This window comes from Astyanax mexicanus, chromosome 2 (genome assembly GCF_023375975.1).
Source record: "Astyanax mexicanus isolate ESR-SI-001 chromosome 2, AstMex3_surface, whole genome shotgun sequence".
Lineage (NCBI taxonomy): Eukaryota > Metazoa > Chordata > Actinopteri > Characiformes > Acestrorhamphidae > Astyanax > Astyanax mexicanus.
In genome coordinates this window covers 3,878,041-3,892,448 of record NC_064409.1, presented here as the reverse complement: position 1 = coordinate 3,892,448, position 14,408 = coordinate 3,878,041, and the positions used below count along the sequence as shown (strand labels likewise).

At 36.6% G+C, this 14,408-nt stretch overlaps 1 protein-coding gene across 2 annotated transcripts in view; it reads left to right on the top strand.

Moving 5' to 3' along the window:
• The first annotated feature begins 1,623 nt into the window (after positions 1-1,623).
• The window catches only part of exoc4 (exocyst complex component 4), a 236,622-nt gene continuing 223,837 nt past the window's right edge, over positions 1,624-14,408 (top strand). For both annotated transcript variants that reach the window (XM_049474996.1, XM_049474995.1), the window contains exons 1-3: positions 1,624-1,728; positions 6,021-6,210; positions 8,775-8,969. In XM_049474996.1, coding sequence (XP_049330953.1) covers positions 1,649-1,728; positions 6,021-6,210; positions 8,775-8,969 — 465 coding nt within the window. In that variant the 5' untranslated portion in view covers positions 1,624-1,648. The remainder of the gene's footprint in view (positions 1,729-6,020; positions 6,211-8,774; positions 8,970-14,408) is intronic.

Below are 14,408 nucleotides of genomic sequence, written 5' to 3'. Positions count from 1 at the left end.
CAGGAACAGCAATGGTTTTCCAGGGTTAATTTGATACTAATACTAATTATTGTATCAATATTTAGTGCTATAATGGTGTTTCTCACCTATAACAGGTAGTGTTTCAATTAGGATAATTCACTTGTATACTGCGCATGCTTTTTATTGGTCAGCAACAATATAAATGTGTTTGTCTAAATTACATTAACACTATACACATTTCAGTATCATCTTAAATTACAGCCTGTTAGCTAGGAAAGTTTTACTTGAGAAAAAAAAAAGAAATGTATTTTATAGCTGAATATGATTTAGACATATTATACAGTACCATTCATTTGGACATACCATAATTTCAGTGTTTTTCATTATTTAAAAAAAAATCTCAATTGTAGATTAATACTAAAGTCATCCGAATTATGAAGAAAAGAGCATATGGAATTATTTAGGATACAAAAAAGTATATAAAACAAAACAGAATATGTTTTATATTTTACATTATTCAAAGTAGCTACTCTTGCTTTTTATTGCTGGATATTCTTGGTCAGTTTTATGAGGTAGAGTCACCTGGAATTCAGGTTTTCAGTTAACAGCTGTGCTGAACTACTCAAGAGTTAATTACTTGAATTTCTTGTCTCTTAATAAAGTGTTTGAGAGCATCAGTTAAAGTAAAGTAGTGAAGAGGTAGAGTTCCAGGTATACAGTGAATAGTGAATATTTGAGTGATGTTTTAATCCAGATTATGAGAAGCAAGAACTACTCAACTAAGTAAAGAAAAACAACAACAAAAAAAGATTTTTTAAAGTATCCTAATGTCAACGTTATGATGAAACTGGCTCTCATCAGGATCGCCATAGGAAAGGAAGAGCAAGAGTTTCCACATCAAGGTCCAGGTCCGGGGTACACCGAAGTACATTTTTGCAGCTTGGTATGTCTGCAAATAAACCAAATAAGAGCTTGTTTTTACTAGTTTTATGTGATTTACAACACTTTTAGCATGTTAATGTTACTGTTTATGGATGATTTGTGAAGTAAAAGGGTCAATATCAAATCTATAATAAAAATATTAAACACCATCCAAAGCTATGGACATTACAAAAGCAATTACATATTTTAGTTAATTGGATTCATTTTTTTTTCTTTTTAGACTTTTAGAGCATACCTGTTAAGTTTAGGATTTAAAAATTTGGGAAATTTTCCGCCGCCCACTTTGAGCCGTCCCACCAGCTCAATCGAGATTTAGTATCATATTATCATGATATAGTATGTAATATTTATTTGTTTGTAATGTTTATTTGTCACTATTTTAAGATAGCATGTCATTATTTTGAGATACTAAGTTATTATTTTGTTTTTTTTGGGGAAAAAAACGTTTTTTTCTTTTAAAATAATTACTTACTATCACAAAATGAAGAGAGCCCAGTTTTCTTAAAAAATAATAAAAAAATATTCTGGATTATAGAAGGTGTGTCCAAACGTTTGACTGGTTCTCTATATATTCAAAACAGTATTTACATCATTATATACTGAAAACTCAGCGAGAAAACAATAAAAACTACATTTCCCACGAAGCCTTGGTGGTGTCACCTGACAGTTCAGTAACTGCCCTCTCCTGATTGGCTGTCTCCGCTGTAGTTCCGGAAGTGGTGTGTTGGGGTGTAGCAGTGTAAAGATGGCAGCAGATACAGGGCGATACCGGAGCGCAGTGTCTAAAAGCAAGGACCCCTCGGGTTTATTAATCTCCGTTATTCGGTAAGACCTGCCGGTTCTGATTCCTCTGCCTGTCTGCGTTCATCCGCTGTGCTTTTATTAGCGGGGTGTTTTATACAACCGCTGTTTCCAGCGGCTTCAATCCCAAAACAAAAACCATAACATTAGCATACGAGCTAATCCGGCTAGCCAACATCCTGTTACTCTTGCTTTTCATCCTGCTATTCTGTTATCCTGTTTTATGCTGCGCTGCTATTCTGTTATCCTGGTATTATATTATCCTGTTATCTTCTTTTTATCCTGCTTTTCTGCTATCCTGCTATCTTGTTCTCCTTCTATCCTGTTACTCTGCTCTCCTGTTACCTTGCTATGCTGTTACCCTGCTGTCCTGTTTCATGTTATCCTGCTATTCTGTTACCCTGCTGTTCTGTTATCCTGATATTCTTTTACCCTGCTATTCTGTTACCCTGCTGTTCTGTTATCCTGATATTCTTTTACCCTGTTATTCTGTTACCCTGCTATCTTGTTTTCCTTCTATCCTGTTACTCTGCTCTCCTGTTACCTTGCTATTGTTACTCTGCTATTCTGTTACCCTGCTATTCTGTTACCCTGCTGTCCTGTTTCATGCTATTCTGTTACCCTGCTATTCTGTTACCCTGATATTCCTTTACCCTGCTATTATACTATCCTGTTACCCTGCTGTCCTGTTATCCTGCTATTCTGTTAACCTGCTATTCTGTTACCTTGCTGTCCTGTTACTCTGCTATTCTGTTACTCTGATATTCTGTTATCCCGCTATCCTGTTACTCTGCTGACCTGTTTCATGTTATCATGTTTTCCTGCTGTCCTGTTACCCTGCTATCCTGTTATCCTGCTATTCTGTTACCCTGCTATTCTGTTATCCTGCCACATTCTGTTGCCCTGCTAATAAAAGTGATGGTCTCAAAACTACTTAAAGTACAAAAGTAAAAGTAATGTTAGATAAAAAAAAAAATACCATTAGACATATAGTGGACTACCCCCCCCCCTTTCCCCAAAGCACATTTTTCTAAAAGTCATAATGACTATAATGTGTTATTAAAATGTTGATGTTGATAATATAATTTGAGATGCACTAGGCTGTTCCTTGTTTCAGCTGCATATAAGCTGATTGGAAATGAATGTATTTTAAATACAGAACAATGTAAATATATTAAATTTAAAGCTTAGTTGGGCTGGAGTTTGTCTGGAATTCTCTTGAGTCTCTGCACAAATCATCTTCATACTAGACTACATACGTCTGTGATAAACTCACTCTTTTAGATTTATCTGGATAGGGGTTTTATTGAACGATGAGAAGCGGGAATGAAAACCAACTGAAATTAAATAGGAGTAATGAGAACTTATAAAGTTCTAATAATTGTGTGAAAATGTTAAGTAATTACTCCAGTAAAGTATAGATAACCAACATTTCTACTTCAGTAAGGAAACAGAGTATTTGTACTTTATTACTTCACACCTCTGGCTTTCAGTGGTCTGTAAATCATTACCTCTGATCATGATGGCTCTTTTTGTGGGGAATTGTGACTTGTGACATTGTGCCAAATCCTCTGCCTAACAACTAATGGTACACGTAGGGCTCATCCAACATGTATTATTTTTAATATTATTCACCCAAAAAAACAAACAAAACTCAGTCTGTCCCAATTAGAATTTTTACGATTAGATTATTACGATAAACAATATTATTGTCATTTTAAGACCATTTAAATGCCAAATCAAATATACCCTTTTAAAGACAACACAATTTAAATTTATCATAGAAATATATACTTTTTTCTTCACCTACCGCAGTCTGTCAACACTGTGTGTATGGAGTCAGTTATTAAAGCACTGATTGGTCATTATTGGATGACTGGCTAAAATACTGTTTGTTGCTATATATGCGAACAAACCCTATAATATAACAGATATAACATAATAAATAGTCCATATCACATTATCAAATATTATTGAGGTTGTGTCCATTTATGGTACGATAAGACTGTAAAATAATGTAATTATCATGACAGGCCTAAATTCTATTTTAATTATTGTAATTCCAATTCAGATTCAATTTCAACATCCTGTAGGGTGAGTTCATTCTATTTTAAGCATTTTTTTTGGCTTACACCCAATGAAAACCCCAAATTAATAAAAATAATAATAATAATATTCTAATAAGAACATTTAATTATTATATAAGACCAATTGATACTTTTAGCAGTGTGGGCAGTGTGCCAAGTCCTGCTGGAAAATGAAATCCGCATCTTCATTATTGACCATCAGTAGATTTTGCATTTCATTTGGAAATCAAGGGACCAGAAGTTTGTGAAATTTCCACAATCAGAGATGGTTTGTAGAGACATGCCATCTGCTGGTGTTGGTCCACTGTGTTTTATTATCAAGTCTAAAGTCAGTGCAGATTTGTTTTCCCACAAAATCTTACAGCACTTCATATCTTACAGCTTCCCTCTGCTACTGACAACTTTTATGGATGTGGATTTCATCTCATTTCATTTTCCAGCAGGACTTGGCACATTGCCAAAAAAAGTACCAATTGGTCTTATATAATATTCTAATTTTCTGAGACACTGATTTTTGGGTTTTCATTGGCTGTAAACCATAATAATTAACAATAAAAGAAATAAACATCTATATAATATGAGTTTCACATTTTGGACTGAATTACTGAAATAAAGTAACTTTTCAATGATTTATTCAAATATAATTGTTTGAGGTGCACCCGTATGTTGGGCACCACAGTGCTGAGTTTTCAGGTTAAGGTTGTTGAGGTCGTTGGGTGCGTAAGTTACAGTGTATTTTCCTCTTGTCCAGCAGAAGGAAGGTGGTCTGTGTTTGAGTCCAGCGTTCCTCTCCTTCTCTCTCTGTGTCTGTGTTGGGCGTTGAGAGTGCGCTGTGGCTGTAATGAGCTCTGTGGGGAGAGTCCGCTCTGCTTGCCTTTGCTTTGTAACCACAAGTCGCACTGCAGTGGAGATTAATCATGACAGTTTCTTTGAGCTGTGGTGGTGTTGTCTCTGGCTGTCAGCCATCTGGGATTCTTGCTGGCTGTCCATTGTCCCCAGTCAGCACCTGAAATAGAGGGAGAGCTGGCTTTAAATGGAACAGATAACCTAATTTGCAGTATATGAAGCAGAATCTCTCTGCATAGTTAAAAGTTTCTATAAAATTCAGATTATTTGTAATTTGTAACTTTTAATTACTGCTGAAATGCCTCTGCTTATCTAGTAGGATTTTTTTTAATCTTCCACTTTCTCATAAGAGAGGTCTCTAGGAGAACTTTTCTTGTGGTAAAACATGATAGAAATTCTTATCTTTGATGAATAGCACACCTCCGTTCTCCCACAGTGTTCAGAGATCCAGAAATTTTAACAGTTTGTCCAAAAACCCTTCAGACTGGGGGATACGGGGCATAATTTACCCTGATAAATCACTTTTTACACCGTTATCCAGCGCAAAGTAGTTCCACACCTCCTTACTAGAATCCTGACGGAGAGCTCTGACATTTAAAACGAGGCATTAATAATTTAAAAAGTGCACAAGAAGCTTATTAAAAAACACCGTTTACATCCTATAGCGCTACTAGCATCAGCTCCGAGCGCCGCCATCACTGTACTGATAATGACACAGACATATATATATATATATATATACGTATATATATATATATATATATATATATATATATATATATATATATATATATATACGTATATATATATATATATATATATATATATATATATATATATATATATACGTATATATATATATATATATATATATATAAACATAGACTCTGCATAGCATAGCAGCTGTCGCCAGGAGGCAGGGTATGTGAAGCCTATGTGTATATGTATGTTATTTTCAGTTCAGTGATTGCGGTGCTCAGAGCTGAATCTAGCGCTATAGTATTTTTAATGGTTTTTAATAAGCTTCTTACTAAAAATTCCATATATTTTTCTTTTTTTTGTGATTAATATTATTTTAATTTTTTGCACAAAGTTGAATGAATGCAAAAAAACAAAAAGAATCACAAAATTCTGTGGGCACAATCATCTTCGCAGATAAAGATAATCAGGAGGAAGTGTCCATATTCAGTGCGTACCTTGCAGAAAATCCTAAATACACAACACAAAGGCATGTTATTTTTTCATAGTTTGTATGACTTTAGTATTAATCTACAGTGCAGAACATTTTTAAATAAAGAAAAAACGACAAATGCTCTTTAGAATGCAGTTTTTGTACTTCGATTCTAATTTTTAAATATATAAATGTGTTTTTCTTTGCTACAGGACGCTGTCAAGCAGTGATGATGTGCAGGACCGGGAGACGGAGAAGAGCCGATTGGAGGACGCCTATGAGAAATGTGACCGCGATCTGGATGAACTCATTGTTCAGCACTACACTGAGCTCACCACCGCCATTCGCACGTACCAGAGCATCACCGAGAGGATCACCAACTCTCGCAACAAGATCAAACAGGTGAGACACACTCACACACTCTGTATCAGACCGTATTTGTTTGCACAATAACTCACACCGGATTAGAAGGCGTGTTATGCGACACTAGTAAGGAACAGGGGTGTCGCCATGTTTCCCCGCTAATTCAGTAGATCTCACAGCTGGGTGGCTATGCCGGTAAAGCTAAGCTAAGCTAAGTAAACAAAACTGTAATAGTAACAGATTTCTCTCCTAAAAAAACGTTTATTTGGCTGAGTAAAAAGCTTCTGTTTATTTACAGTAAGCTTAGATTTCTGTGGGCAATATTAGGGCTATAATAGCTAGCGGTTTATTCCATGCAGCTTGTTTTAATTCGATAAACACACAGGATACAGGCTGATAATACTCGCCTCTGAACAGTGAAAGAGCTAGCACTTAGCACAGTTAGTGGCTAATGCTAATGCTGCTCCAGCAGTTCTAGCCATGGTTGGCAGCAGGCTACAGTTTGATAATACTAACCTCAGAACAACAAAATAGCTAGCACTTAGCGCAGTTTGCGGCTAATGCTAATGTTTCAGCAGTGCTAGCAGGGCTTAGCAGCTCGCTATAGTCCAATAATACTCACTTCTGAGTATATCTTGAGCTAGCACTTAGCGCGGTAAGTGGCTAATGCTAATGCTGCTTCAGCAGTGCTAGCCAGGGCTAGCAGCAGGGTACTGTCCGATATTATTCGCCTTTGAACGGCAAAAGAGCTAATGCTTAGCATGGTTAGCGGCTTATGCTAATACTGCTGGAGAATTTGACTGAAAGTCCTGTATAACTCTTTGCTTCAATTGAGTGGCTTTACTGCTCCTTAATACCTGACTGGTAGAATTCATACATAAGGAGAACCAGATTATAAGGCGCACTGACGATTTTTGGGAAAATTAAAGGTTTTATAGTGCAAAAAATATGGTACATTAATTTTCTTATTTTGTCTCCTAATGGATTAGACAGATGATGCACAGTAGAGTAAATAGAATAAAAAGCCCCCTGTCTGCTTCTGTAAAATAAACTTTTTAAACGAGTCCCAGTCACCAGGAGCTATGCCGTAGCACTGCTGCTAATAGTGACGGCCTGATGGTTCGTCCCTGAAGCTCTTGGCAGTTTTTGGGGTGTCAAATGTGTCTTCTCATCACTGAAGGCATCCCCACTCACACACACACACCCCCACACTCTTTCCTCGCACCCTCTCTGGAGAAATTAGGGTACAGCAGCCAGCTCAGTCTGTTTACAGCTAATGTTCTTGATGAGATGCCGAGGGACCAGCGATCACTTCTTTTTCTCGTACACAGATCAGTTTTAAAAGACACTAGTGACTGAAACGCTTGCTTGAGTGGAGGATTTTTTTTAGCTTACTTTGATTTGTGCTACAGGTACCATGCTTAAAGTGGCAGGAAAAGTATGTGAATATCTTTTAAAATTTAATTGTTTTCTTCAAATATTGATCGGGAGATGGTCGCTGGTTCGAATCCCGTTTATGTAGCTTGCGTTCATCAGCTGCCAGAGCCCTTAGAGAGCACAATTGGCCTTGCTCTCTCTCTAGGTGGGTGCAGTAGATGACGCTCTTTCCCCTCATCACTCCAAAGGGTGATGTGGATCAGCACAAGGCTGCATCTGTGAGCTGATGTATGAGAAGCGAGTCGCTGTGCTTTCCTCTGAGCTAATGCTGAGTTAGTTAGTGCATTAGTTCTAAAAGAGGCGGAGTCTGACTTTACATGTATCGGAGGAGGCGTGTGCTAGTCTTCACCCTCCTGGTGTTGGGGCATCACTACTAGTGATTGGGGGATTCCTAATGATTTGGTTGGGTAATTGGCCTTGTAAATTAGGAAGAAAATGGGATAAAAAAATTGAAATAAATGTATATAATAATACATTTATGTCTTTATTGAGAGCAACCATAAAAACCTTAGAGTGCTAGTGGGTGGAAAATATATGTGAACCCTCAAAAAATAATGTGTAATGACTTCAAAAGAGCTATTAGAGTCTTGCTACTTTGGAGGTATGGACTAAAGTTAATTTGACTGATAAATACTCAGACTTTTGGAGTTAACTCTGCACAAGAAGGATATGCCACACCAAAAAGCACTTTTTAGAGGATCTATGATCAGAAACTGTTGAAACCTTAAAGTATTGGCAAAATGATTTGTGTGCAGATGACCCTAAGATTGAACTAAACCAAAGCTAAATTTCCAAGTCTATGAAATAATTCTGTAGGATAATGTCAGAGTGTCTGTGTTTTAGCTTATAAACTGTAGAAGTTGGGTGATGCAACAGGACAATGACCTAAAACACCGGAGATATGGACTTCAATAAATCATTGGACCCAAAAACTAAATTGATAATCGGTCAGTTAAGTTGGTAGAGAGAGACTATTTTGGCCTGACATTTATTTTAGTGCCATTTGGCATTGTTGGCTTTGACACTGTTAATCCAGATCAACTAATATTTGAAAGTCATGTTCATAATATGGATCCTGTTAGAATTATGCTAGCAAAATCATATTGACTAGTCCTCATTTCCGGGTGTGTTATTTATGAATGATTGGTATGAACTCTTCTCTCTAGGTGAAGGAGAACCTGCTCTCGTGTAAGATGCTGCTCCACTGTAAGCGGGACGAGCTGAGGAAGCTGTGGATTGAAGGAGTCGAACACAAGCACGTCCTCAACCTGCTGGATGAGATTGAGAACATTAAGCAGGTTCCTCAGAGACTGGAGACGTGCATGGCCAGAAAACACTACCTTCATGCCACCGACATGCTGGTAAGTCTGTGTGGAACTGTATGAACACATCGCTTTGCATATACATGTTTCTTTATGTTTATGTATGAATATGAGTAAAATGAACATTGTTGTTTTATTCTATAAACTACAGACAACATTTCTCCCAAATTCCAAATAAAAATATTCTCATTTAGAGCATTTATTTACAGAAAATGAGAAATGGCTGAAATAACAACAAAAAAAAAAGATCCAGAGCTTTCAGACCTCAAAAACAATTTCACATACATAAAGTTTTAAGAGTTCAGAAATCAATATTTGGTGGAATAACCCTGATGGTTTTTAATCACAGTTTTTTTCATGCATCTTGGCATCATGTTCTCCTCCACCAGTCTTACACACTGCTTTTGGATAACTTTATGCCCCTCCTGGTGCTTGGAACTTGTGTAGAGTGTGGTTAAATGAATCAATAAATTGAACTAAATTTGTTTGTAGGGATATAAAGATATAAAGATATAAAGAGATATAAAGATAAATAATGTTGGTACATTTCTTAATATTTCTACATCTGAGTAAATACGGTCTCAGAGTCCCAGATCCGCTGTGGTGTTAAACTCTCTTTAACTCGATTAAGTGTCAGGGAGAGGGAGAGGGGGAGTGTTCAGATGGATGTTGGCTGTGCTGTATTCTGTCTTAGCGCTGATTTACACCATTTACATAAGGAATGAGTCCCGAGTGACCTGCAGAGCCGCGTTCAGAAACAGCTAATGTATTACGAGCTTTAGAGTCAGAGACTGCCGAGACTGCCTACGCTGCCCCTGCGTCTCCCTGCTCTCAGACATCTCAGCTTCATCAAAGAGGAAGAAGTTGAACGGCAGGTATTTTTCAGAGGTGCCGGCGTTTGATGTGTGTTTTTCCAGCGGTCCCTCAGTGGGCGTTACATCAGCACCAAAAGAAGGCCGTGGCGTGCTGTGATTTAGTACAGTTTCTACCATCATTTCACACACCCACTCCTACCTGCAGACACGGGCAATTAACAACTACCTGGGTAAAGAGCAGGAAAGTTGCAAATTCATCTAGCATCAGTCTCCTCATTCCAGATCTTTCTTTCCTAAGTCTGACTCAAGCTCAATCCCATTTCAGCTGTGGGCCCTATTACCACTTAGCCCTACACTGCAAAAAATCCATTGGCAAAAACTTGACAAAAATATGCAAATTAGGACAAATATATGTATATATTAAGCAAAAAAAATATGCCAATGGGGAAAGCAAAATTTTCTTAGTAAGATTTCTTAAAAAAAGCAATGGCAAAGTCTCAAAATGAGTGAAGTAACACAGTTTTTGGACACAAGAATCAGAATAACTTGATTGCTGCTTGATTGTGCTTATTTTGAGTTCAAATTACTTAAAATGAGGTACAAATTCTAAGTAATAATGATTAAGACAATTATCCCTAAAATAAGCAAAATAATCTAACACTTACACAATGCTTAGTGAGACAAAAGTCTAATCAGAGAAGAAAATAAGTTTTATTGCCTTAAATTTAGGAAATTTCCCTGGCTAAGATTATTTTTTTGCAGTGTACCCCTCTGTTTCTGCAAAAAATCCATTGGCAAAAACTAAACAAAATATACGTGAACTGAGATGTAAATGCTTAAATTAATCAAATAAATCTGCCAATGAGGTGAGAAATTTTTTCTTAGTAAGATTTTTTTTTTTTAAATAAGCAACTACAAACTTTCAAAATGAGTGAAATAAACTTAAATCAAGCAAAACAGCCTTATTTTGTGCCTTAAATTTGTACACTAGAAGCAGTATAACTTGACTAGTAACTTCAAGTAAATTCAAATTACTTGAAATAAGGTGAACATTTTAAGTGAGTCTAAATAAGATCATATTCCTAAAATACATATGATTATGCTTAGTAATTCCATTTTATTTTTCCATTTTATTTATATAGCGCTTTTTACAACAAAGGTTGTCACAAAGCCGCTTTACAGGAAAAAACAGGTCCACGCCTCTTATGAGCAGCACCACAGAGATGCCAATTTTATGGTGACACAGTGGCAAGGAAAAACTCCCTTTAAGAGGAAGAAACCTTGGAAGGAACCAAGACTCAGTCAGAGGAACCCATCCTACTCGGGTTGACCCGCTCAGTACAAACAAACAACAAACAAATAACAGAACAAAAACAGTACAGAGAATTAATGTGAACTATGGCTAATTTAACAGGTACTAATTTATGAATATAAGAATGTGATGGGCACAAACTATAGAGCTATGGCTAATACAGAAACAGATACTGAGTGTGTTAATGGTAATCAGTGCAGGGTTGCAGAGCCGGAGAACAACACAGCGGGCAGTGGAGAGTCAGGCTGGGAACATCAGGAACAGGGCATCTCCATACATGTAAAAGAGATAGATAGAGAAAACAGAAAGGAAAGAAAGAGAAAAAAAAAGCAGAAGTTAGAAGGGTTGTGAAATAATTCTGATGAGTAGAAGGACAGGGCTGATTCCTGAAAGCTGGAACGGACGGACACATCCAGGAAGACCGGCCGGCCAGGCATCTCAGCACATGTGAGAAAGACAGAGAGAGAGAGTAAGACAACAATTCTTATCAGAGGTCCAAAAAAATGACATTTATTGCCTTAAAATGAGATAATTTCATTTGCAAAGATTAATATACGAATATACAATATACAATACAATATACGAAAGAGAAGCAGGATTGGGTCTTTCTCTCTCTCTGTCTCTCGGTATCTCCTGTTTTCTTGTCCTCTGGGTGGATCCTCCTCCCTGTGTGCATGTGTGACAGGGCAGAATCAGGCAGGGTGCGCTGGGACTGCCAGTGTCGATTACAGCGAACAAGGTGTTTCAATTTGCAGTTCTGTCATAGAAACAGTGTTGTCTCAGTCAGGCTGGTGAAACACGGTACACCCGCCCACATCTGTAACACCATCCAGCATCTGTCACTCCATTCAGAGTCCCTGATGTGAGTCTTCCAGACAGGTTGTCACTCATTACCTCTCTCATTTCATCATGATGGATCATGAACTTCTATAAAAACGGATTTTGATGATAACGACGATTTTAGTAATTGACTAATATGATGATTATTTTTCCAATTGTTGTCAAAGTAAATGCTTTTACCATATCTTTCACACTATAAGACACAATTAAAATCCTTTATTTTCTTAAAAATAAAAAAGGGTTTAAAAAGGGTCCATAAAAAGTCTTAAATTCTCTTAAATTTACTGTTAATTTGCTGTAGGTATAGACTGAAAGTTAACTAACCTTAGCGATTAGGTAGCTACGTTACCAGGCAAAGAACTGAGGTTAGCGACGAGCTACCTAACATGCTAACGTACTAATTTTAGCAGTGAGCTAGCGAACTGGAAGGTCAAAATAAGTCTCTGATAATTATTTATAGGGAAGATATTTCAGTATTTAGGTGTTCTTTCATTATTCGTTTTGGTTCCTACATACATCTCAGTGTGTTGTTTAACGTAATACAACTTACATATGTTATGTTGGCTTTGTTCTCTATCACAATGGAACAAAATAACAAAACGAAAAAAGATAACTGAAGGGAAAATGATATATTTACTATGAAAAAAAATATGACTTAGGTTTTAAAAAGGTCTTAAAAAGCATTAAATTTGACTTTTAAAATGTTGCAAGAACCCTGTATAATCCAGTGCACCTTATACCAGTCAGGTATTATTAATCAATCAATTAACCTTTATTTTTACTCTGGAATACATTTACAATATTGCAGAGCATTTACAGTATAAAGGGGATTGAAATTTGAAATAATAAGGAACAAAATAGTAAAAAAAAAGAGAATAATAATAAATACTAATTTTAAATGAACATTTAATATAGATTAATCATAATCAAATCACGTAAAAAGTAAAGATTTTATCATATTTAAAAAAGAAAATAAAAATAATAAAAAGATAATAAAAGTAAAAGTACAGTAAAATGATAATGATGATTAGAAATGATAAAATAAATAATAATAATAATGAACTAAGAAAATAGGAATCAATAAAAATGTAATAACATTAGAATAAAAAGTAAATAAATAGTAATAAATAAATTAATAAAATTAAATAGGGGCCAGGGATCCTCGTCATGAACAGTCACAGCAGCTGCTTTGAAGACACTGAGCTAAAATGTAATATTAGACAAGAACAGAACACATTTTAAACATAATTTAATTTATTTAAGGAGCAAAGCTATCCAACATGCTCTGTACTCATGAATTTATCACTCATAATCGCTCCCTTAGTTACTCAAGCAACAAATTAGCTGTATTTAATTGATGAAGAAATTCAACTGTGTTGTTCAGTCTAGCCATCCTTGGTTTAAAGTTTGATGTACTTGCTATGAAGTGTTCACAAGCACACTAAACCATCCAGAAGAGCTGAGAAATAAATCTGTTGAAATATACCAGCCTGGAAAGGCATACAAAACATTTCTAAGCTTTTAGGGCATCACTGAAGCACAGCGAGCAGGTATCTACAAATTGAAAACCCTAGGAACATTAATGAATCTTGCCAGGAGTGGCTGGCCTGCCGAAATGTCCCCAAGGGTTTAGCAGCAAATCATCCAGGAAGTTTCCAAAAGCTCCAGGAGAACATAAAAGAACCACAGGTCTCTCTATCCTCAGCTGAGGTCAAGATTGTGAAGTCAGAACTGGGCAAAGATAGCATTTATAGAAGAGCAATATTGCAGAAAATCAGACTTTTGAAAAGAGAAATCAGTGTGAAAAGCACCTGCTCAATTCCTGATCATTTTGCAGTAATGATCTATGGACATACAGTGGTGCTTGAAAGTTTGTAAAGCCTTCAGAATTTTCTATATTTCTTTAAAAAAATATATATAACCTAAAACACCATCAGATTATCACTAAAATCAAATAAAAGAACTGAAAGAAAAAAGTAGATAAAGAGAACCCAGTTTTACAAAGGCGACTAAAATATTATTCTTAGTCATTTAGTCAGGGGTTTTCAATCAGGTTTATGTGGGTGGTGCCTGTTTTATTTAAAGCAAGGTGTAATAGAGGTGTAATAGATGGCAAGGTCACAAAGGACCCAGAGTAACTTCTAAGCAACTGAAGGCCTCTCACATTAGATGAAAAGTCTCACATTTTTGCTGTCCAAGAAGAACATTGCTGCTCGTCCGCAGTTTTGTAAAGATCATGTGGACAAGGTAGAATGTAGCATTGATGAGTAGCCAGTGCATTTGGAGGAAAGCGCAGCGACACGGTTTTCTGATACATCAGCTCACAGACGCAGCCTTGTGCTGATCCACATCACCCTAGGAGTGATGAGGGGAAAGAGCGCCATCTACCCACCCAGAGACAGCAAGGTTCGCTGGGTTCCGGCAGGTGATGGCAAGCTGCATGACCGGGATTCGAACTAGCTATCTCCCAATCATAGTGGCAGCGCTTTAGACCGCCCTGATTTTAGAATG